The sequence below is a fragment of the Glycine max genome, chromosome 16 (genome assembly GCF_000004515.6).
Source record: "Glycine max cultivar Williams 82 chromosome 16, Glycine_max_v4.0, whole genome shotgun sequence".
Classification (NCBI taxonomy): Eukaryota; Viridiplantae; Streptophyta; class Magnoliopsida; order Fabales; family Fabaceae; genus Glycine; species Glycine max.
The window spans coordinates 6,607,682-6,633,464 of NC_038252.2; the positions used below are offsets into that span (position 1 = coordinate 6,607,682).

A 25,783-nucleotide genomic window follows, 5' to 3' on the forward strand; every position below is an offset into this window, starting at 1 on the left:
GAGTTCTTTGTAAGTCTATGTTAAAACAATAAACTTATAAGTTCTAAAACAATTATCTTTGTTTATTTTAGATTAGTACAAAAGTGACAATTTTTAGAAAAGTGACAACACAAAACCAAATGTCCTTATGTAAAATTAGAGTAGCGATAAGATGTTACTAAATACATTGTTTGCTATTTTTTTAAGGTTAAATGCATTGTTTCTATGATTATTGTGTACAATTTGATTATTTCTTTGGCTATGAAGTTGACTACATGACAATTCATAGACTGACTATATAGGATGTTACTATAGTAGAATTTGAAAAAAAAAAATTAACACCCAAAAGCTATTTGATGCCTAGAAAGAGTATGTATAAAAAGAGGAAAAAATATATATTGATAATTAATATAATGTGATAAAAGGAGAAAGATAAAGAAAAATAAAAATTGTTGATGTGGTATTTAAAATAAGTGTGTGTTAAAATATTATATCACTCATTAGAATTAGACTTAGGAAAAAAATATAGAATTTTCTCTATACCAGAATTAGACTAGGAATAAAAAAATAGATTTTTTTCTAGACATATCAACCCATTAATAGATTGACTAGATTGAAATTCAATGTTAGACTACCAAATATATATGAAATCGACCCAATGCTACACCAAAATGTGTCGAGTGCACTTTAATCATGAATCTATACCTCATATATCACACCAAATGTGAAACCAACACACAATCCAATATAGGTTAATTTTTTCATTCTTCCTTTAAAAATTATTAATTTCTAATAACTAATAACTTTTACAAAACATTACCAATTCTATAGATAAAATTAAAATTGATTTTATATCATATGATAATAATAAGAAAGCATAATAAATATTTTTATCACCAAAAAATTTCTATATTTTTACCAAGAATTTATATTTCGAATGATAAAAATTTATATAATTCACAATATATTAATCATTTAAAAAATGAAATGCAATAATTATTTTTAAAGACTTTGTTGAGTAGTGTAATAAATACCTAACACTATATTGTTAAGTGTAGTTTGTATGGATATATTATCTACTTGTCAATTTTCTTAATTATTTTCCAAATCAGGGAGGTAGTAAACAAAATGAAAGAGTTTATATGTAACATTCATAATATTCTATAGAACAAAAATGAACTAAGCATTACAAGAGATGACCAAAAATTGATGCCCACAAATACTTTTGGGTATAATTTGTCGTAGAGAATAAATATCTAAATTGGTATCCGTAGGTAATTTAATTGAAAGTTGTCTATACTCATTTGTAAATGAGGTGGGGACAAGTCTCATACAACCCATATCTATAGGTATTTTTTACTTGCAATGACAATAAAAGATGAAGGAAGTGTGAGATTTTTGTAAGATGTGAGTCAAGGAAGAGATACTCGAAGTAGGAACAACAAAGGGAGATGTGACAATAGTTGGTTTCACTACTACACAATGCCATTTTACCAAATTGTTTCATCAATTGTTAAACTACTAATGCAAAAAATTGTACAAATACTGACATTGTCCTTATGACCTCTATATTGCCTTTATTTTCTTTTTATGTGTGAATCACCTCATTGTCAAGGTTGCAAGTTTTTTCCTTTGATTTTTCATTTGCAAACCACATGGTTTCCAGCACTGGCACCACGTAGTTGCTACCAACAAACCAAGTACCACCTTTTGCTTTTTGGTTTTGTGATTTCTCACTAATATTGTTAGCTTGTGGTTTCTAGTTTTTATTGATTATGCAATCCATTTTATTTTGTGGTTTCTTGTTTCTCACTATACACCTCTTCCTTTCTCACTTTATATGTTTCTTCATTTTAGAGGAATATGTTAAAGAATAAATGAACTGCTAAAGTGAAAATGCACTCAACTAGTAATATATTTATGGGAAATGCTAGTGACACTCTCTTTCTAAGACTCTCTCCATGATTGGTTAGAATTTATTGAAAATCATCATTTTTGGTAGGTTTTGCTTATTATTTAATGATTGTCTCTCTTGACTTATATTAAATGAGAAGTAAAATCTACCAAAATTGATGATTTTGAATAAATTCCAACCAATCATAGGAAGATTAGCAGAGATAGTGTTGTTAGCATTCCTCTATATTTATATACATTTCAAAATTAATTACATATAAACGCAATTCCCTACGTACCTAAGATAAACACTATAGATGAATATGAACATTGGATAAATGTTAGCTATTGTGGTGTGGGTATGTCCATTTAAATATCTAGTATCATTCTCATCATGCCATGTGAGTGCATGATTCATACATTTACTATCTTTTGTTTAAGCACCGCATAACATGTTAGTAAAGCGAAATTTCACTCCAAATGTCTCAAACTTAGTTTGGGTGATAAGATAGTAATGTTTGTGTTCCAACGATTGATTTAAAATCCTCATATGAATGATGATAAGAGATGAGAGAACAAAACTTTGGAGATAAAATGCATGGAATATCTCTCTCTCTCACTACAACTGCAAACACTTTCCTTTTGAGATCTTTTCTACCACTTACCCCTCCACCAAGTTGTTTCATACCCACTTGTAAAATTAGCTACGGATTTCGTTTTAACCTTTCTAAGTGGAAGCACCACAAAACAGAAGGATGGAGCAATAGGAATAGAACGATGGCGGTGAAAGCAAAGCGTAACAAGTCACTGTATGAAGTTTTGGGTGTGTCTCCATCAACATTCGTTGACAAAATAAAAAAGGCCTATCAGAAAATTGCTCTTAAGTATCATCCCGATGTAAATAAAGAGATAATTTGGTTTGTTTAAGCCTTGTCAATGTTATTGCTTTCTCATTAGTGTGTGGGTTTCTATGTGTCAATTTTGAAAATGTTAAGGTTAATAAGCAGACCAGACATCAAGAGATTTGACAATTGTTGGTGGATTTATTCTTTTAGAATTAAGTTATCCAAATTTAAGTGCAAAAGTAAATATTTTACCATGTTATCTAGGGACATGAAACATAGAAATTGTTTATGATTTAGGGATTTTTTTTTATAATTAAGGGATTTATCCTTTGTCAGGATGATAATCGTTTCAAGTTGCAACCATATTGTCCCAATTCCTCTTTATTGTATGTTTCACTAATGTTTAGCTTTGGGGTGGAGGATTCCTCTTTACAAGTTGGATACTTCTCTATGAATAGATTATTTTATTATGTTAGAGCTACGGACAAATATTAAAGGATGGTGGATTTGGGTCAGGAAATAGAAAAAAGTCTATATGGACTTTTCATTGTGTAAGTAGTTTACAAACTGAAAAATCAATTAAAAAAATTAAAAAGTTCTTAGTTATATTCAAATTTGATATTCATTTTTAGTGTCAAACACAACCTAGGAGTAGTGAGTATGAATATTATGTCATGACACATATGCTTAGAATCATCACCTACAATATTGTTGTTTCATGGAAACATGTAATTAATGAACTTCTCAACAAATTAAATTAATTATGGTTTTAGTTTTAGTTAATGAACAAATACTTTGTCATTTTTTTTTAAAAAAAAATTAGATCTTAGATAATTTGGTTCCAATGCCTTATAAGGATATTGTTAACATTCAACAATGTTGGGCAACTTGTTTTCTTGAACTTGACAATTTTTAGACTTATTTGTTTATAATTTTTTGTATGTTAAGACCATACATGTTAAGATCCAATGAATACTTTTTGTTTTTATATGCTAAGACATATATAAGGTTGTGATAAACTTATTGGTGTTGTTTATATTATGTAAGGGTCAATGAGTAGTACATGTTGTTTAGAATATTTGACTATAATTTGTTTATGATGTATTTGATGCTTTTATTGTTGAGGAAATATATTATAACTTGTTATCAAACATGTTTGTTTGTGATGTGGTATGTATGTAGTTGTGGTGATTGTTTACAGGGAGAAAATGATAAATACATCATTCTTACTAAAAAAAATGGTTGCATCTATTGTGGAAAAGTAAGACAAGTTTCTCATCATACATAAGTAACGGTGACTATTGGATCTAGGTAATTTTTATATATACCATAAACATGCATACATTGGAATAATTTTATTCCTTTTTATTTTTATTTACTATTTTTTCATGTTTTCTTTGTTTGTCCTTTTATATAGTATGTTTTATCATCTTCTTACCATGTCTTCTTTACGACCATCATTGCCAACCACCATTTGCCATAGTCAGAAAGAATTTTCAGAGATTACATTTTTGTTTCTCCTTTTAGATCTCATCGTTGCAATTAATGAGGAAAGGGATGGTGACCTTGACAATGTTACCTCTGATAACCCTTCACAGTTTCAATATAAACAAGTTTCCTTCTCGATGTTTGTTTCTTTTATATATTTTTCTTACTTTTCATAAAGTCAATCAATTCATCAGGTGCAACATCTAAAAAGTATGTTTTGAAGGTAGGCGGTAAGGAACCAATACTTTTAAGATTAGTTAATAATCGATGTAAAAAGTTTGACTTTTGACCCTACAACCAATGTTCAAGACCATTTTTAACCTATGTAAAAGTATTTTCTATGGTAGTTTTTTTCTAAGTGGTTAGTTTCAACATTTATTTTTAAATGTTTGATAACATTATGAGAATCTAATGTCAATGTGCATATTCTTATATTCAAAATATCATTACTTAAATAAAAGTATTTCTATTTCTCAAAATATTGTTATTACGAAAACCTTATCTCATGTTATGAAAATCTTATACCCAAGAAGTTGTTGTTCATAATGTTGTTCTAAAGAAAACATTGTTCAAAATATTGTTTAAGTTTTTCATGCATAAATCTATTTTCATGCTTTTTCTAAAAGCTTTCATACTTGATATAAATGATTGAACTAGTTTAAGACAAATCTTAGCATCACAAATATTATATAGTTCAAATATGCCATTTTACTTATGTTTGCATTTTGATATATGACATTCTGATGCTCATAATGTTTTGATGTAGAAGTCCATATGACAACTAATAGCAAAATGTAAGAAGAGAAAAAAAAGATTTAATACAAATTTTTTACATTGGTCCAACCCAAACCTAAGATTATGTCCAATCCTCACTCTTCTAGTGAGATTTCTACAAATCACAACCACCAACTACTTGGTGGCCAATTACAACCATCAATATTGCATAAATATAGGAAATCATTATATCAATATATACACAATCACATCAAAACAATTCCATGTAATTCACACATCAACCATCAATATTGCATAAATATAACATGTGGCAACCACAATACAACACCAAAATATTAAGAGTATAGGCATTTTATGGATTCTAGATAACATTTTATCAAGAACATGAAGCAAAAGGTTCTTCAAGAACCATCACCCCCAAAATCCATGGCAAAACATCACAATGAAAGAATAAAATCCCAACTCCCCCATACCTTAATTTTGGAATGAACAAGGAAGAAAAGGTAACTGAATTTTTTCTTCCTCTCCTTCTCTCCAAGACTAGACGAACTCTTCAAGCTTTTCTCCAACTCCAAAACTCACTAAAAAACCTCACAAAATCAATAACTTTTCTCTACTTGGTACTAGTAGCTAGTGTGAAATGAGCAATGGTTGAGGCTCTATTTGCAGGGGCAGATGAAGGTCCTAGAAGGTGTTGCCTGAAGCTTGGTCTAGGGAAGATGGCAAGGATGGCCAATGGTGATCTTTGCTTGGAGGAAATCTAGCTTACATTTCGTGATGAATGTTTGAAGTGTTAGAAGAGGTTTGAAGTGACTATTGCAGGTAGGAGGAACAATGAATTAGGAAGATAAAGTTTCATAACCTCCCCTTATATCTCTCTCCCATGCAAGTCTCTCCCTCTCTCTTTCTCTAGTTTTTTCTTTTGTTTAATTCATTTTGTATCGAAATGATTGAGTTCAGGGGGAAATCCCATCTTTGTAGGCCCATAGGTGTTTTTTTCTAACTAGTTGGGTCGAAATCCATCAACCGCCCAAGGCCTCTTTTACTGGTTGCACATCCATATTTCGCTAATTGTGTTCCCTCTGAAAGATTTTTTTTTTCTAATCCTGGGCCCAAATTTCTTATTTTATTTTTCTAGGTCCATTTTTTTCTAGTTCCTTACTTATATAATCAAAGTCACGTCTATTTAATTATCATACTAAGTCAACTAATCAAACTCTTGATATTAATTAAATTAAATAAAATTAATTTCAAACATCACACTAAAATAAGTAAGTTAAGCAATTCAATTCAAATAAAAATCCAATCAAATAAAAAATTCAATCAAGGCTCAAAATGTTTGATCACATATTATGTCCTATATTTTATTACAAATGAATTGTCAAAAAATTCCTAGACATTAAATCTGACTTGAAGGGCGTATGATTTGACATAATTAAAGGTTTAAATTTGTAAATAAATTTAAAAAAAAAACTAAAATCGAAATTAAAAATCATTAGAGGGAAAAAAAAATACAATTTTCCCTATAAAGCGTGGCAACTGAAGTGCATCTGAAATCAAAGACAAAGCTGGGAATGAATGAAGACAATCTCTCTTCCTCCGACTCTTCCACACAGCGCCGCGGCGTAACTGTGGACCAGTGCCAACGCATGATTCATAAGAGTCTCCTTTGTATCTATTCATTCTTCATTCTTCATTCTTCATTATTCTTTATTATTATTCCCAATTCCAATTATACCATCACATCTCACTACCCTCTATTCTTAAACTCCAATTTCTTCATTCTTTTTCTTAAAAATTATTTTTTATTACTTTTGGGTTCGTTTGATTTGATTTGATCATTCATCGACATGACTCAGCTCCGCAGGTGAAGTTCCTGAGGGAACATTTGGAGAAAGCTGGGTGTCTCGTTGGAGATAATTTCATAAAAGCTGTTAAGTGTGACAACATTGCAATAGCTGGTGGTTATACTCAGGGTGAAGGGGTACTTCTTTCTTTCTCTCTCTCTCTCTCTCATGATTTTGTTTGGCCTTCTACATATATTTATACATGCAATTAACATTATGTTTATTTTATTTACTTATTTTTTCGGGTGTGGTGGCTTCAAAATCTGAGTATGTTAACTCACACTATATGAAGCTAAGCTATCAATTATGAATTTAATTGCTACGCACTGTCGGTGTAATTTTTTTTTCTTGCATTGTTGATCAATAAGAAATTATTGTTAATATGACTTTTAAGGTAGTTATTTGTAATCGTCAGCACTGAAGCAGACTTATCATATATGATGGTTTGTAATTGGATGATAATGTGGAACTGTTTTAAATTGTTAGTGTATAAACTATTTACTCATCAATTATAGTGTTGGATGATATAATTTTAGAGTTAACTTTGATACACTGATAGTGGAAAGAGTTTTACAGTGCCATCGAATTAGAAATCACGCTACATATGACTTTTAAAAGTAATTTTACTATGTGATACTCTATGATTGAATGTTAGTGTAAAAACTTTTATACTTTACACTGTGAGTGCATTCCAATTAAATTCTATAATATCATGTTGGCTGGTGGTAGTATGAGCTTTAAAATTACTAACGTGATATCATATTTCTACTTCATTGGCGTGGCTTTGTCTCAGATAGTTGTGTGCTGCAACGAGATGGAATCTCAAGATGATGTTGACCAGCTGTTAAAGCATGAGCTAATTCATGTATTTGATGACTGTCGTGCTGGAAACTTGGATTGGACAAAATGTGCTCACCATGCTTGTAGCGAGGTTCCTATCTGACAATGTGCCCTTTGCCATATTGACTTTGATAGAGTTTCTCTGATTAATTTTTCTCAATGATTATGTGAAACAGATAAGAGCTGGTCATCTAAGTGGTGATTGCCATTTCAAACGGGAACTTCTTAAATTAGCTTCTCTGAAAATTCGAGGGCATGAACAAGTATGTTGATTCTTTCCTTTCTCCATTTATACAAGCTATTACTTTAGTTGAATATTTTCACAGATATATTGTAGCAGCTTTTATTTGTTATTTTTTTTTTATCTAGGGATCGACTGCAACTAGGAAAACGTATTCAAAAGAGTCCTTAGTCTCAAGTCTTATAATTATTGTTTGAGACATGAATTAGTAATTTTAACATCTTTCACAAAAGAATAAATTCATAAAGTTGAAGAGAACATTATTTCAAAAGGGCCGTTAGGATAAGTATATAATGGCAACCCCGTTAAAAAGACCATCTAACTTGTGCCAAAGGCCTAGTTTTATTCCAAATCAACTGCTGATCCATTGAAATCTCCTTTAAGATATACATGAGTTAGCTCCAGCTGAATGGACCTAAGTGTAGCATAGATTGCACATATGCTTTGCTTCTTTACATCCACCGAAATGCCAAATAAAATAACGAATTCGGCAAAGAAACATCAGCAGAACAATACTGAGTTTAAGCTTGCACCACACATAGCACATATAAAGGGAAATAGGCTTATGTGGCCTACAGTCCTGCAACATGTCAGTAGTATTAATTCTATTAAGCATTTTAGTCTAGTGTTACTGAATAGCAACAATTGTGGTGCAATCACACTATTGTCTTGTGAATTCCAGCAAATCTGCCATCTCAAAGTTGTCACATTGCATCTTCCACAAAAAGGGCCATCCATCCCTCATGGTTCTTACACCACACATATGTTTATATATTCGTATTCTCTCCTTAACGAATGATGTTCTTGACATTGGTGAAAATAAACCAGAGAAGGAAACTTGTGGAAATACATGCATCTTGCCCTGCTAATTACCATATAACGAATTGACAATTTTCTTATTTTTCCGAGGTCATTATGTGTTGCTGAATCTTCATCAAGTTTTATTCTTTATTTTTACTATGTCTGAATCTCTAAATCTCTTTCTCCTTAAATATAAAACCTTTTATGACCTTTCACTTAACAGCTGAAGCCTCTGAAAAAGTTGGTTCTTTACATGGTTTCAGAGCCTCAATGTCCATGTGGTCATGAATTTGATCCTTAACATCTCATTCCTATTCTAAATTATTGTTGAATTTCACAACGTATACTGACCTATCCATGATTCATGCTTCAAGACCAAAGGGCTCTTGCATGAGGGGTAGTGTTAAATATAAAACTATTCTTGAGTTTTCATCTAATAGCTTAAGCTTTTAGAAGAGTTGTTGAGGCTATAGGGATTCAGGTAGAAGTGAAGGCTGGTGTGCACCACAACCATGAAGAGATTGGCATTGATGGAGTAACAGACAGCAGCCACATTGCTGGGTGAAAGGTGGATATTATCATCGTAATTCCTGAATAGTCAGCCAAGTCAAACAATGCAGACTACCAAAATGGTGGCCAGATGTTCCTTCACTTATTAGAAAACCAAATGACAGCGTGACAGGCCATGGTAGCTCATGGATGCTCTGGTGGCAACATGACTGGGTGGGTTTTGACAACCAGAAGCTGTTGAAGATTATAGTATGGTCAGCTGGTGGAGTTGATGCATAGACTTCTACAGCAGCAGTGGTGTGGAGGACATAAGAAAATGGAATGTGTCCTTATGAGAGCACGTGAGAGGTTGGTTTGACTTGAAAGCTCACAAGAGAAGTGGGTGTCAGCAGATGGTGGCAAGAAAACAATGTGATACGAATTGAGTAACAAGCACAGTGTTTAGTCTAAGAAAATAAGATAAAAGGGAAGAAAGTGCACAGAAATGATGAGAGCAAGGCTCCCCCATAGTCAGAGGTGATTCTCTGAACTTCCAATTCTCATTCCAAAATATCCATATCCCTTACACAATCCTCAATCCCCAATATAACAAAAAGATTCCCACTCTCTCTCTCCTCTAACTAACTTCCACTACTCTAAAAGGGCCTCAGACCTCTTTAAAGGGCTTGTCCCACCTAGAGGTAGAATTCCTATCACAATGACTACATGTTGGAAGGGCAACATGGTATAACTTAGAATTGGCACATTTGGGTGTATGGGCAACTGCAGGAATAGTGGCTGCCGTGTTAGAAAAGCCCAATGACAAAGATGAAACAAAAAGGGAGTTGGAAGGATAAAAGAATAAGAGAAGGCTAATCAAAAGGATAAAAGTGGAGCCCCTCATTTTAGAGAACTTGACAGCTGAATAGTGAAAAGATAGGTCACAGAAAAGGGGTACCACTTCAATGTCTTTTTTGAAATTATGGTGATTTAGGTAGAGAACGAGGAAAAGAGAGAAGAAAAACTTGAATAATATGCTAGTGTGTATATTGACATGTTACAGAACATTTATCATTAACCCTGTCCCTTATGTATAATTTTTCAAATACTCTAAACATATTTGTTAGGATAAATAGAAGCATGGCTTCTCTTATCCTGATGATTTTCATTTTATGTGCATATCAAATGATGGGAAAACCACTTGCTTGGTTCAAATTGGATCTTCTAGGATGGAATTCGCGCACCAAAAATAACCTAGAACGAGTTTTAAATTTCGATCGTATCTCGGTCTATAGAACTCAGATTTGAGTGATTCCAAAATGAGGAAAAAGATGACGCCCTAAACTTCAATTTAGGGTCAAGAAATACTAAAAACAGATTCGTAAAAACATGCAGAACGAACCTGAGAAAAATTGGACTGAAGGCACGATTTGGAGAACACAGAAATGCAGACACGAACAGAAAACGTGAAAGATAGAAAATCAAATAGGTGCCACAAACAACGAGATTTGATAAGCCTAGAGGATCGCCACAAGAATTGAGTGAATTCCTGATAAGATCAGTTGGTTCAAGGAAGAATCCTAGCAGAGACAATTCTCACACTTTTTCATTCAGTTCCAAAAGATTTATACAAATTAGTTCTCAACAAAATAAGAGAAATGTAAAATCCCAACATTACAAGCATAGCTAATATGTCTTAGTGGTTAAAGCGAGGCATAGTTTCGTTTGAGGTCAAGGGCTCAATATCGGCTGCAAGCACTTTATTATTATTATTATTATTATTATTTTTAACTAAATGACTAATTCTGTAATTGGGCCTTCATCCCAAGCAATCAACACATAGCAACTCTCCCTTGTGGGCCTCCAAGTGTTGGGTCTCTCCCTGCATTTGAACTACCCTCAGAATAGTCACCATATGTTTCAAAGCTTCTTGGGCCTTTTTAGCTCTTGCTCTTGTCATGGGTCCTCCTATGCCTTGTATTGGGTCTTGGGCTTCCATCTGGTCATGGGCTTGGGCTTTGATGCCCACATAATTCCCTCCTTCTTGAGAAACATTTGCCCTCAAATCTCTGAAGTCATCACCTGCATCAAAAAGAGTGAGATCAGCCACATTAAAAGTAGCACTTACCCCATATTTTCCTAGCAAATCAATTTTGTATGCATTATCTCTGAAGTCCCAAATTGAGAAGAAAATGGAAGGGTATGCAAACAAAGGAAGAAAAAAGGTAACATTTGAACCAGGTGATTGGGTTTGGGTACATTTTAGGAAAGTGCGGTTTCCTTCCCAAAGGAAGTCCAAGCTCATGCCAAGAAGAGATGGTCAATTTCAAGTACTGGCCAAGATCTATGATAACGCCTACAAAATTGATTTGCTAGGAGAATATGGGGTAAGTGCTACTTTTAATGTGGTTGATCTCACTCTTTTCGATGCAGGTGATGACTTCGTAGATTTGAGGACAAATACTTTACAAGAAGGAGGGAATGATATGGGCATCCAAGCCCATGACAACCACCAGACCCAGGCCCATGACCAGATGGAAGCCCAAGACCCAATACAAGACATAGGAGGACCTATGACAAGAGCTAAAAAGGCCCAAGAAACTTTGAAACATATGGTGACTATTCTAGGGGCAGTTCAAATGCAGGGAGAGGCCCACAAGGGAGAGTTACTAGTCTTATGTGTTGATTGCTTGGGATGAAGGCCCAATTACAGACTTAGTCATTTAATTTAAAACAAAAACAATAATAATAAAGTGCTTGCAGCCGGTTTTAAGCCCTTGACCTCAAACGAAACTATGCCTCGCTTTAGCTACTAAGACATATTAGCTATGCTTGTAATGTTGGGATTTTACATTTCTCTTATTTTTGTTGAGAACTAATTTGTATAAATCTTTTGGAACTGAATGAAAATGCAGAATGTCGTGTGAGAATTGTCTCTGCTAGGGTTCTTCCTTGAACCAACTGATCTTATCAGGAATTCATTCAATTCTTGTGGCGATCCTCTAGGCTTATCAAACCTCGTTGTTTGTGGTGCCTATTTGATTTTCTATCTTACACATTTTATGTTCGTGTCGGCATTTCTGTGCTCTCCAAATTGTGCCTTCAGCCCGATTTTTCTCAGGTTCGTTCTGCACGTTTTTACGAATCTGTTTTTAGTGTTTCTTGACCCTAAATTACAGTTCAAAGCGTCATCTTTCTCCTCGTTTTGGAATCACTCAAATCCGAATTCTGTAGATCAAGATTTAAAACTCGTTCTGGGTTATTTTGGTGCGTGAATTCCTTCCTAGAAGATCCAATTTGAACCAAACATGTGGTTTTCCCATTATTTGGTAGTTGAGTGACTGACTAGTGGAACTTTTTCTTACACCTACCTTTTCTATGAAGATTTTATGTGGACATTACTGCAAATCATTTGATGTTGCCTGATAGTATAACAAGCTGGTTGTATGAGAGATCTTTTATTGAAAGACAATGGTGGCCATTGGTCTGTAAATTATGACGAAGAATGGTTATGTTTCTCAAATTAGAAACCGATTAGGAAACTAGAAAAATTCTATTGAAATTAATATTGAGTGGAAGCATAACATAAATTGCTAGACGACTGTAGGGCTTTTAGCTAATAATTTTACCTTATTTATCAGAAAAATAAAGAAAGAATAAACCAGCACTAGGCTCTCTTTTCCTCTCATTGATTAGATATTTTATCGTTGCAAGATTGACTTTTGATGACAAAAATGAAATGTGTAAAGGGTAGTTGAAGTCTGTTCCATTTTATTTTCCTCAAACTGCATTGCTTGCTTCTCTATATTCATGGTGTGAAATTTAATTTTATCATTGTTCTAGGTCTTGTTTGGGAAAACTTCTCTAGAAGCTCTTCTAGGAAAGAAAATAAGAAAAAAAATGATATAAGTTTCTCCATAAATTAAAGTTTTGTCTTTTTTTATGCTCCATAAGCTAAAGTTAACTTATGCATATATATACTAAAAAAAATATTAACTCATGCTTAAGTTAGAAATCAAATTTTAGAGAAACTAATATGAGAGAACTTCAACTTAACTTATGCATATGCTAATTTTATTTTATGGAGAAATTCATTTCATTTTTTCTTTTTTATTTTTTTCTCCTAAAACTATAAAAGTAGGGTTGGAGAAGTTTATCTAAACAGGTCCCTAATATATTTTAACAGCTTAGACTCTGTTTCTGGTACTTGTTAAATACTGAACTATTGTAATGCAACTTGCAGGAATGCATCAGAAGAAGAGTTATGAAATCATTGTCTGCAAATCCTTATTGCTCTGGTGTGGCAAAGGCTTCTATGGAATCTGTATGGGATGTTTGTTACAATGATACAAAGCCTTATGACAGAGCTCCTTAACAAAACAATTGCCTGGTTGTTACTGCATTTAATATACCAGCAATGTGTTCCATTTTGGGCTTGGAACTTTTTAAGGTGATCAATATTGTGATTCAAATTTTCAAATTGAAGAAAGGTTAGTTCATTATTATTATTTTTTGGCTGATTTAGCCAGGCAACTCAATTTGAGAGGGTTGCACCGGTTTATATGTACGAAATTAATTAGAATGTACATCTAATTATGGATTGTCATATATAGATTGTCGTTTTATTTTAATAATTATTTTAAAAGTCATTAAGGTGAATTCATATTAATTGATGATATAAAAGTATTTTACATGGACTAAAGTTAAACTCTGTAGTGATGACTAAAGTTATATAAATCTTAGAATGTGATAAATTTAATGTTCTTTCCTATCAACGAGTTAATCAAGTGTACAAGTCTTGTAGAAAATGAGTATCGAGTATGAAAATAGGTGCTCAGATATTCAACTTACGAATGAATACATGAGAAATAAAGGGGAGCATGTTCACCCATTTCTTCCGAGGGAAATGTTATCTGTTGGTACAGTGATAATTATATACCTGTCACATTGTTTGTATTTTATTGTCTTTAAAAACTTATACGTACCCTTTTGCTCCTTAGATTGGGGAAGCGAATGAATCAAAAATAGTTTTTGAAAAGTTTTAAATGGAAGCATTTGTTATCAACATGTCTTTGTCCAAGTGAAACATGTTTTCTGTTCTCTAATAAATATTCAATTTTTTCAAAAATAGTTTTTGAAAAGTTTTAAATGGAAGCATTTGTTATCAACATATCTTTGTCCAAGTGAAACATGTTTTCTCTTCTCTAATAAATATTTAATTTTTGAGTTTGATTCTTAATAATTTTTTGTTTTGTGTTGAATTTTCTTTTCAGTTCATAATTTTCTTTTTAGTTTTTGATATTTTGTTTTGTTTATTGATAAATTAATGAATTTTGTATTTATTTTTTGACAAATTAATGATTTTTATTTTAGTTTCTATTAAACAAAAAATTTGTCCATTATTAGGAATTAAAAAAATATTAAAGATAAAAAATAAATATAAAAATTGAATATTTATTAAGAATAAAAAATATATTTAAACTATTGTTATATCTTTAACCCAATCAGCAGCTTGTTTGTGTTTCTTAGCCTAGGCCTAAATTTTCTTCCCTTCCACCATAAGTAACCAGGGGACTCTATACAATTACAAGGCCATGGATCAAGTGGTCAAATCAACATTGCTTTATTCCTTTTCAAAGGTTGATGTTTCGTTGCACTATAAAGAAACAGAGAGAGGCTAACATGTCACGCACACAAATCAATACTGTCTTCATTTCACATATCAGCGTGTGCCACATTAACCTATGAGTCTATGACCCCTACTCTTTGTTCTCTACCTTTGTTGAATATAAATACTAGCATGTCGTGTTCAACAATATCAACATGGTAGCTAGTGTTGAAGGAGTAAATAAAGTGAAAGAATATGAATAAACTGGCTTAACATGAAGGTGGTGGTGGGGTTTCTTAGAGTGATTCTTTGCTTAATCTTGCTCAGTCAGTATCAAACATTTTCTGTTAGACAGCTCCACCATTCAGGTATATATTTAGGATAAAACTTAGATGCACTACCTCAGCCCTTAAGTATTATTGTTTTCTGCCGTTCTCTAATCAAAATTGAAGTTTTACCTTACTAATCCATGAAATCTTTTAATGCAAATTTTATTATGCAGAATACCAAAGTAAAACTCTAATTCTGATTGGAGAATGGTAGAAACTATACCTAAAGTACTTGATTTAAGTTTCCTCCATATATTTGCTCGCAAAAACATTCTTATATTTTTTGTGTCATTCAGCAAAAACATTTGAGTGGCTTGCAGGTTCAAAAGGACTGCATGAGCATGATCAGCAGCAACACATGAAAGGGAAAAACCATGTTCCTGGATGGTGGCATGTGGATTATTCTCTGCCTCACAGACGAAGGCCTGTGCATAATAAGTTGGAGCCCTAATAATGATGTTTATGTTTTTTTCAGCCTAAAATGTTGTAGGAGATGTAATTAGTGTCTATTTTATATATATGCAGCTGTAATGTTATCTACCTAAACAATAACTCTAATTTAGATGCCTCTTGACATCATGAATTCATGTATGTGTCACCATCTAGGTTTTGGTAGTGCCTCTACATATATCATTAGTAGGCATAGCCTAACTAGCCTCACTATTGCAAGAATGTATCTTGCAAGATATTATAGCAAGTTTCTGGCCTTTATGTCTAGTTTTAAAATATGGAAAGCCTATCATTATTGCATTTGAATTTTAAAACGATAGGAGTCATTTATATCATATTAGGAGTTATAAGATTGATTTAATATTAAAAGAAGAATGGAGGAAGAAGAAATGATGAGTTCAAATTTCCTAATCAGAAATTTAATAACTAATATTTATGATAAAAAAATTACATAACGATCACAATTTCATTTATTGCTCATTACAAAAAAATTGTGCATTATCCATGATATTGTGTTCATAATTGTTTTATAATGATTGCATTGATATTAAACTTATGACTTCATGCATGTTATCTCAATACTAGCTATTTGACCGATTTCAGTAAATGTTGATTTTACGGTAGCTATAAGTTTATTTCTATGCATGTGCTATTGTTTACACTATCTATTATTAATTATTAAATACTTCTTCCGTTTCAAAATAATTATCATCTTAAATTTGACTAAAAAAAAGTTAATAAATAGATAAAAAAGTAAAGCTTTTACAAAATAACCTTATATTATCAGTAATTCATTTATAATTTTTTTTATTCATCATTAGTATAATAAGGAATATAAATAAAAAAGTAATTAAATTATATATAAAAAACTAAAATGATAATTATTTTAAGATTTTTGTACATACCAATTATTATGAAACGAATGAATTATGAAACGAATGAAGCATTTTTTTTATCCATATGAATTGACACAATATATTATACAATAATTTGAACAACGAAGTGTGGAAAAAGAAAGCATGAAAAAAATATGAGATGTATTATATAGAAGTTGTGACATAATGATTTTTAAAATAATTATTACAAAAATTAATAAATATATAATTTTTAAAATATGTGTGTATGTTGTGCGTGCTTGTGTGAGTAGTAATCAAGTTACTCAACAGAGTAATTTTTTATAGTTATTTTTCATTCTTATTATTAATGATTAAAATTAATTATTCATTAAAATCATTATATTTTTTAAAAAATAATTATAAAAAAAATAAATTTGAATAATTACTCTTAGAATCTCTTTGTATAAAATGATGATGCTGATATCACAATCATTTATATTTTACTCTGAACTTTATGGGTATTTTAAAAGGATAGTCAAAGTCTATTTTGACCAACATGTGCTGAAAGAAGAAATCCTCCAACATGGTTACTTTTAGAGTGTTCATCCCACTAACTCATTCTAGTATGAATTTAAGTTGGATTTGTATTTAAAAAAATTAGATTTGATGTGTTTCAAATATGAATTTGAGCCATACGCTCTATAAAAAATTATATTAACAACAAGATTTATTAACTTAATTAGTAATATTTTACATATTATGATATTATATGAATTTAATTTAAGTTTATTCACTGTGTAAATTTTTTTACATGGTAATTAATGATTAATAAATTTATATTTTTATAATAATAATTTAAAAATCATTTTTATGATATTTTTATTGATTAATAATATAAAATGTTTGTATTTTCAATACATGAGGATTAAACTTATACTGTATTTATACTGATATTATTTTTAAGAATTTAGCTTATATATACAATTGGTGTAAAATAATCTGACACAAATATCTAATAAGATTTAACAATTGTATCACATAACCTTATTCATTAATACGATGTGGATAAATCATATTTTTATGGGATGTCTATGTAAAAATATTTTAGACTAATAATGTTTACAAACCAAATATTTTTTATAAATACATATTGTGAAATATTTCCTAATTATATTTTTGTACTTCTTTAATTATATGATTTAGCCATATAAATGTTAAGATTGATATATTATATTTACAAATCAAGTTAACTTGATCTCAACTCATATATTATTCATATATTATCTAGAGTTTTGATTAAGTCGACCTTATACTGAAATAAACAATGTTATAAAAAAAATTAAAAAAGGTAAAAAAATAAAAATTTGATTTTCGTATACCATTTAATAAAGTATTTTATACTTTGAAGTAAACAAAAATTAATAATCTTACTGTGCACTACAATTTAATAATATACAATTTTTTTTTTAGTTTCTAGTACATTTTAATTGAATTAAAAAATGAAATAAACCATTTCTAAGCGGCTTGCATGGACACTTGGAATTACCTCTATAATTTGAGACTGTTTTGTACAATAATAACGCATAGACCAAAAGCAACAAGCCAACAACAGTAACAAAAAGTACCAGAGAAAGACCAAAAGCAACGATAAATTATTAAGAAAATGTAGAAAAATATCTTGTTCAAAGAGGAAAGGTAAAAATGTCTTCCCCCAAAAATGCTATCTGTATCCTAATAAAGGATGCACATGCAATGCAATCAACAGTGATTTGTGGTTTTCACAATGTTCCAATAGGCACCAGGCATGTTTATTGTTCAGTCACTTTCCTCTTATTAAATTAGGTAAAATAGTAAAATTCATCCAAGTGTGAGAAGTTAATAAATTTATCTCTATAAGTTAAAAATTTAAATTTGATTTCTAAATATATAAAAAATATAATAAATTAATTCTCTAGATAATTTAATTATAAATATTTTTTAACTTTGTAATTTAATATTAAATTAATCTTTGAAGATTACAATTTAATAATAAAATAATCTCATAAATTTAATAACATAATTTATTTATTATATTTTTAAAAATTTAAAAATTAAATTTATATTTTTTATCTTTTAAAATTAATTTATCACCCCAATATATTTTCATGAACGAATTTAATTATTTATCTTATTAAATTTCCTCTTTTTTCCTAACATTACCGTGTCAATTTCAGGTGGTTACAAGTCATTTAACATTCTTCCCTTGTGTCAGACTCACCTTTGTGCATAGTACCACGTATCGAGAAAAGTATATTTGGGTATCTAGTCATGTGCATCACTAATTAATACTAAATTTGTATTCATCCATACAATAATATATATAAATGCCTATTCATTCATACAATAATGTATATGTGCATCACTAATTAATACTGTAAATGTGTATTCATTCATACAATGATATATATATTTTTGGAGCTCAGGAGGTTATAGAATAATTAGGCTTTTAGATGTTTTTCGCGGATTATATTATATGGACATTGGAGATTGGACACGTCGAGTTTCGTTGTGTTCATCATGTACCCTGTCCTGGATACAGTGTAACATTTTAATTAATTTCATAAGATATTTTAAATTTTTATTATAATATAATGTTTTGAAATTCATATTTCAAATCTATTCAACCTTAGTTTTATGTATGTATACGTTGATTGTTGGTGATTTGGTGGACCGTTGGCTTAAATATTTTTTTATTTTTATTTTTATGATTTAAATATGTTTTTTATATTTATAAAATACAACCTTTTCAGATTATTATATTTTTTTTTTTACTTTTGATACCTATAATATTTTTATGATTTGTTTTCATATTTATTATTAGTCTTTCATCTCCCTTTCTTTCCTTTCAACAATGATAAAATCCTTTATTATACTTCACCCTTGGTGTCGCACCCCTCCATCCCCATCATTAGAGGTATTTGCCATGCGATTTTAACTTAAAATTAGTTCAAATCAAATAAAAGAATTATGTACAATATGATTTGGTTTAGTTTAAATTATTTATGAAATCGGAACTAAATCAAATCAATATTTTGTAATTTGATTTAGTTATGCCAGTGAGTATTAAAAAAAATACTAAATAAAATTATTATAATTAAACAAAACTTGAATAATATCTAGTCCAATTTGAAATGAGAGAGTAGAGATCGAGTGTTAAACGTCGTTTACACATAAGCTTAAACTTAAACTACATGTAGTATGCATGAGTCTTGAGTCCTATAATAATTAAACTTAAACTAACAAGTGCAGTTCGATTTGGTTTGGTTCAATTTTTGCATGTTAAACCAAAAATTGAATCAACCCGCTCGGTTGGGAAAACAAAAACCAAACTAAATCAATGCTCTTCGATTTTTTTTGTAGTTTGTGGTTTTTTGGTTGGTTTTCGGTTTACACTCAATTTTTCAGTTTTTCAACCCCTGCCCACCATTACCCCTCTCCTTTCTCAACATTATTGCAACAAAAAATTTGGCATTCACCCCATCGTCTCAGATTTCTGCTTCAAACTTTGAGATATGCACATCTAAATTCTAGTTCTAGCTTGGAAGAGATTGCAATGCTAGGTGGAGAGTGACACATCGACAGAAAGAATGCACTATGAGTGAAATCTGAAAGCGATAGTGAAGAGCAAATTGACGGGATTCTCGAAGCGACAGTGAAAAAAAACCAGACACGCTTGCCATTGTGACACCACCCTTCACCACCGACGGAGAACTAAAATGCCCCCCCCATAGAACCAGATTTGTGCCCTTTTGGTACCCAACGTGAAAGTGTGAACCCTTACCAGTTTTCCCCCACCACCATTCCGTTAAACCACCGCCACGGGTTTTGGATCGCGACACCACCATTCACCATCGTCATTTTTGGTTTTGCATATTTGTATTTTGTGGATCTAAGTTTTTGTAGATTTGGATTGAAGATAGATGAACGAGTTGTTTTATGTCATGTTTTCCCTTTCCTTAATTCGAGCTTGTGATGATTTGATCTCCTTTTTGGGTTGCACGCTATGGCTTTTGGTTGTTGAATTGGTTGTTTTGTGATGTTGATTTTCCTTGATTTTAGATCTCTTTTGGTTTGAATTTGGGTTTCATTATGGAAATTTTGGTGTTTGTTGTGTATTGTTTGGAAATGCTCATTTGGTTAGAATTTAAAAATGTAAAAACATTTTCGATGGTGTGTGGAAAAGGGGAAACATTTTCCAATGGTTAAAAAAAAAACTTAATGATGTAAAAAATTGGAGGACGACAACTCAACCAAATCAAAACGATGTAACATCAATAACTTGACACTTTATCTGTCATGTCATCACTTAACGGATTAAGTTTGTGTTTGGTTTGGCGTTGAAGAATTGATTTTGGGTCTAGAATTGATTTTAGATACATTTTCACATGTTTAATTTCGCATTGAAGAAGAATTCAAAATTATTTTTGGATCAAGAATTGATTATGGGTTGAAGCAACTTTGAGTAGTTTATACGTTAGAATCAAAATTTTATATCGAATTTTACTCCTAACTTAATTTTATAAAAAAAATATCTAAACATAAACAATATCACTTCAAAATTAATATTATAATATCTATTCCATTCAAAATTAATTTTGTCAACACCAATCCAAACACATACTAAGACTAATGGCAAGTACGAAAACCAAACATAAAAATATTACAGGTACTAAAAGCAAAAATATAAATAAATTAGGTAGTAATATGAAAAAGAAATATTTTATAGGTATAAAAAAATATTTAAACATTTTTTCACTATGCACAACACGATTTACAAATTAACTTAAATATGTTTTTGGTACAAAGTGATAGAATTTTTAAGAGAAAAAAAAATAAAATAACTTTTTTTATTACGAACCAAAAAGGGAGTTTTTTTGAAAGGTAAATAAATAATATTCTTAAAACTCAATTATATGCACAAGTAGAGTTTATCCAATGAGTGTAATTCAGTTGACAATACACACTAAGTTTATGGAAATGATCTAATTTCAATCCCGGTAAAATATATTCTTAAAAAAAACAATGAATTTTAAGTATAAACTTAACGATATTGTTTGTCTCACAAAAAATCAAAACTTATAAAAATACATTTATTTCACTAATGAGAGAGGAAGGCCCGACGATACCAAACCAAAGAAAAAAAATATATGCACAAGTAGTGCCCGAAGCCCCAAACTACAACAAACAGCTAATTAAGTACAAATATTGTGCAACACCTATACAAAGCAACTAATATAATAAAATAGCAACATATTACAAGTATGCTTTATATATGCTTAGATTTCCTCTCAACCAAAAGCTACATGATCCTCCCATCCTAGCTTTGGTGTCACCTGCAAGAGTCCAACTCTGCTGCAAAATTATAATCAACAGCAAATCTACATATTCCTTAAAAAAAATTACTGGACAACAAAATTCAGTCATTGATAAATGACAAAAGAAAAAATATTTAAGTCAAATTTATTTAAGATTTTGAAAAAGGTCGCAACTACTCATAAGCATCACATACTCGTAATAAGATATCAATTTTGGGCAACGCAGGTTACTTATGGGTTTCAAGTGTTCCTGTGAATTCACCACAAATGTCATCGCCGAGTTTCATGAAATCATGCGTGGCCGGGCTACAAGTAGCTTGGGATGATGACTTTACAAATGTCATTCATGAGTCAGATTGGTTGCTAGTTCTTCAAATGCTGGATCTGAATGACACTATTTTTCATTCATATATATGTAGCTTTTATTCGAAGAATCAACAATTCCAAAGTGTGCCAATTGAACCTTTTCTTTAAGCACATTTATCGTGAAGGTAACCAATGTGTGCTGAGTTGCTAGCTAAGCTTGGATCATTATCTAATGTGGAATCAAGAACAATTTTATTTGTATATTTTTTTATTTTTAAAAAATAATTTTATTTTTCGTTCCATGATAAAGTGAATATTTCATTATCTTACTATACCATATATTAATTCCTTTACCTTGAGTTGTGTTTGAATATAAAATAGTGTGATTTGAACGCGCTTAAGCTCGTATGGAAGACTTTTATCTAACGATGACACTATTTGTCTATTTATAGATTAACATGTTCTTCATGTAATCATGTTTAAGTGTTAAAAGGATTAAAAAAAAAATAAAACCGATATTATAATGAATTGGTCTATAACCTGATGCACAAGACGGGTTAGTGCTGGGTAAACTCGTCATTTGTCTTGGAATCTTTAACAAACATCACCAAATTGCAAGATTTTTTTTCTTTGGTTTACAATGGGGCTAGAAGCCCAAACTAAAAGCCACGAAAGAACTGAACAACAGCAACATCTGCTAACAAAGCAATCTGTACGCCTGGCGGAGGTTGATCAAACACATGAACCTGTTAGGAAGTTCCACATCGCCTGTCTCAGTTTTTGAGGTGCAGCTTATATATCTGTTGGACAATTTCACTTAGTATCAATTGATTTTAAAATGAAATCTAATATAGTATCAAAATCTCTTATTAACCTCTTAAAGCTTCAAAGATAACCACCGAAGTAGAGTCCACTCAACTGATATACTCCTGAAAGAAGCAGAAAAAAAGGTGATAGTTGTCAAAATGATAATTCTGATGATAGTTGAGAAAAGATCCATTCTGATATAGATCAATGAAGTTCAACTTATATGACTTTAATCACTTAAATTTTACATATTTAATCAATTTACTTAAATACTTCAAAATTATTACTAACGTTATTAGTATATGAATTATTACTATCAAATTTATCAATAATTTAAAAACTAATTTATAACGAAAAAAAGTTAAAAAAATATAAAAATAAGGATGAAAAAAAGTTCAAAACTAATAGAAGATACTTTAAAAAGTTTAAGAACTAAATAGATAATAAATCCATTAGGTAAATACATTATTAATTATTATATTTAAACATTTAAGGACTTTAACTCAATTAGTTGAATAATTAATGTGACTTTTCTTGCCTTAAAAAATTTATTATATTTAAAATATTAATTTATTACTAATTGATTACTAATATGGTTCATCGCAAACAACGTAATCCTGTGCACGCTGCACTGGCCAGTGTAGCAAACATACGCACTCATAACTGCTTACAACTTAACGATATTGTTTGTCTCACGAAACGTGTAAGTATATTGCAATAACCCCACTTTCCTCGCTTTAAAATATTTTGTGCATGTCTTTCTCTTCTTCCCTTTGCGCTACGTCAAGATGTTTAAAGTCACCGTTCTTGGTAGCGGCAAAGCTTATTGCTTCCACCACCTCCAGGCTTGCCTCCTTCCATGGTAACTTTTTTTTTTCTCACTTAACCATTTTTTTGTTTGATCAAAATGTAGCGTTTTCTGATTAAATTTATCTTTATTTAAATTTGATCCCTTTTGATTAAAATTAAATTTAGTCGTGTGATGTCTGAATATTTTTGGTACAATTCTCTAACCAAATTTTGATATTCATTATGTAATCAGTGTTGATATTTGATGTCAATCTTCCAATTTTAAGTAGATAATAACAGTAAATATACTTAAAATATTACACTTAAATTTTGTCTAATTATAAATTATACAATCAGTAGATAGATTCAAATCTCTTGTTTGAAGTATTTCTTCAGCCTGTTGCATGTGTTAATTGGAGTGGAAAAAGAACAACACTTGATATGAACTTTGAATAAGAGTTAGCTTCCTAAGAGAACTTTCTGAGTATTGCAGACATTCTATCCTTGTAAATGCATCTAAAGCATGCTTTGTAATTGTACATGCCTACAAGTTAGAAATGTAACTGTAATCAGAATTTATACTAATATTTATTTCTTAGCATGAAATACCACTTCCCTGAGCTTTTAACAAAGAGTATACCTGGGTTTTTGATAGCCGATATTAACTATGGCAGATGGTGGAAAGCGACCTGTGCTGATTGCATGAAGAGAGGAAAAATGTGTAGCCACCTTTACACAACCAATAACACTTAGAAAAAATATAAAAAATTAGTTTAAAATAATAAATATACCATTAATTTAGATATTTTAATATATGTTACTTTTATTTTATTTGATTAGAATCTCTTTATTTGTGTTTACACAATGTTGCTGTGTCCGTATCGCGTCCAATATCCTTGTCAGAGCCCATGCTTCATAAACCACAAAGCAGCCTTAAAAGTAAAATTAAACAAATGTAAATACTTGTCGAGTTTAGTTCCCTTTTTCTCTACTCAAAATCTTGGTACATGGCTGTGGTTTTTGTTTTATTTTTCCAAATCATAAAGTAGAACACCTAAAACAGAATTTGAAAAAGAAAAAAAAAGTGAACAATTTAATTAATTAATACCTGCATTTTCAAGGTCTGGAACAGCAACTACATTTTTACCAAGCTTGATTCCAGGGAGATACTTGACATTTTCCTGCCAACAAGAACAGTAAATTATTTAATATTGATTGAATAAAAAAATATTGCATACAGAATGAAAATGAAATGCATGGCTAGCCCTTACATTGGTCTTGCTGATAACATCTGTGAGCTTCTCCCCACTTGGTAATTTTTCCTCGAATACCCACATCCTCACTTCATCTGATTACATCGGAGAATTCATTAAATAAAATGGGAAAAGTAACATTCAAATGGGAATTCTATTTGCTTATATGGGGGAGGTTTAAAGCACTTATGATTCCAAAAAAAAGAATTGCGTTATATATATATATATATATATGACACATGCAACAGGCTGAAGAAATACTTCAAACAAGAGATTTGAATCTATCTACTGATTGAAGTTTCCAATTTTGAGAATGTATTAAATGATCCATTTGTTTTAATCCCTTATATGGAGCAATTGCTTCCAGATTTTGTTTGTTGTAAAACTACCTCGTCTAGGATCAATATTAGTATACACAGTTATTTTTAATTCCCCCACCTCCCACTTTGGTTTTATCTTATTTTGTGAGTTGGAGAGAACACATCAGGGTAATTTACACCATTTCGTTTGTAATGGGATGTTAATTACCATGTGCAATTAACCAAGCATAGACACTCAACACAACTAGGACATGATCATTTTTATAGAATTAATGTCTAAAATATTGGACTCAGACCATATACATATATAAAAAAGAAACTCTAATGAAATTAAACGAGTAACATAACAAAAACAAAATATCGATATGTTTACCTTTTTAAATCAATTTTCTATATTTTTCTACAATGACAAGCCTTAAAAAGGCAAGAGACATTATTTTTGTTAATATTGTATACTTTTTTTTTAAACTGACTTTTCCAAAAGTTATAAAGTGAATAATCTTTTTAATAATATTAACTTGTGTTCATATGTAGGTGTTAGTTCAGGAGTCCAAACTATGTTAAAAATAGAGT

The 25,783-nt window shown here is 30.7% G+C and overlaps 1 protein-coding gene and 1 long non-coding RNA gene across 2 annotated transcripts; both read left to right on the forward strand.

The window, feature by feature from the left end:
* The first annotated feature begins 6,485 nt into the window (after positions 1 to 6,485).
* Positions 6,486 to 13,789, forward strand: LOC100798754 (mitochondrial inner membrane protease ATP23). The gene is made up of 5 exons (XM_003547641.4): positions 6,486 to 6,611; positions 6,800 to 6,924; positions 7,581 to 7,718; positions 7,804 to 7,890; positions 13,402 to 13,789. The coding sequence occupies exons 1-5, from the start codon at positions 6,515 to 6,517 to the stop codon at positions 13,531 to 13,533; spliced, it is 579 nt and encodes a 192-aa protein (XP_003547689.1). The 5' UTR covers positions 6,486 to 6,514; the 3' UTR covers positions 13,534 to 13,789.
* Positions 13,790 to 14,560: 771 nt separating this feature from the next.
* On the forward strand, positions 14,561 to 15,806 carry LOC106796371 (uncharacterized). Its single transcript, XR_001385355.3, has 2 exons — positions 14,561 to 15,134; positions 15,416 to 15,806. It is a non-coding gene; the product is annotated as an uncharacterized lncRNA (long non-coding RNA).
* The last annotated feature ends 9,977 nt before the right edge of the window (positions 15,807 to 25,783 follow it).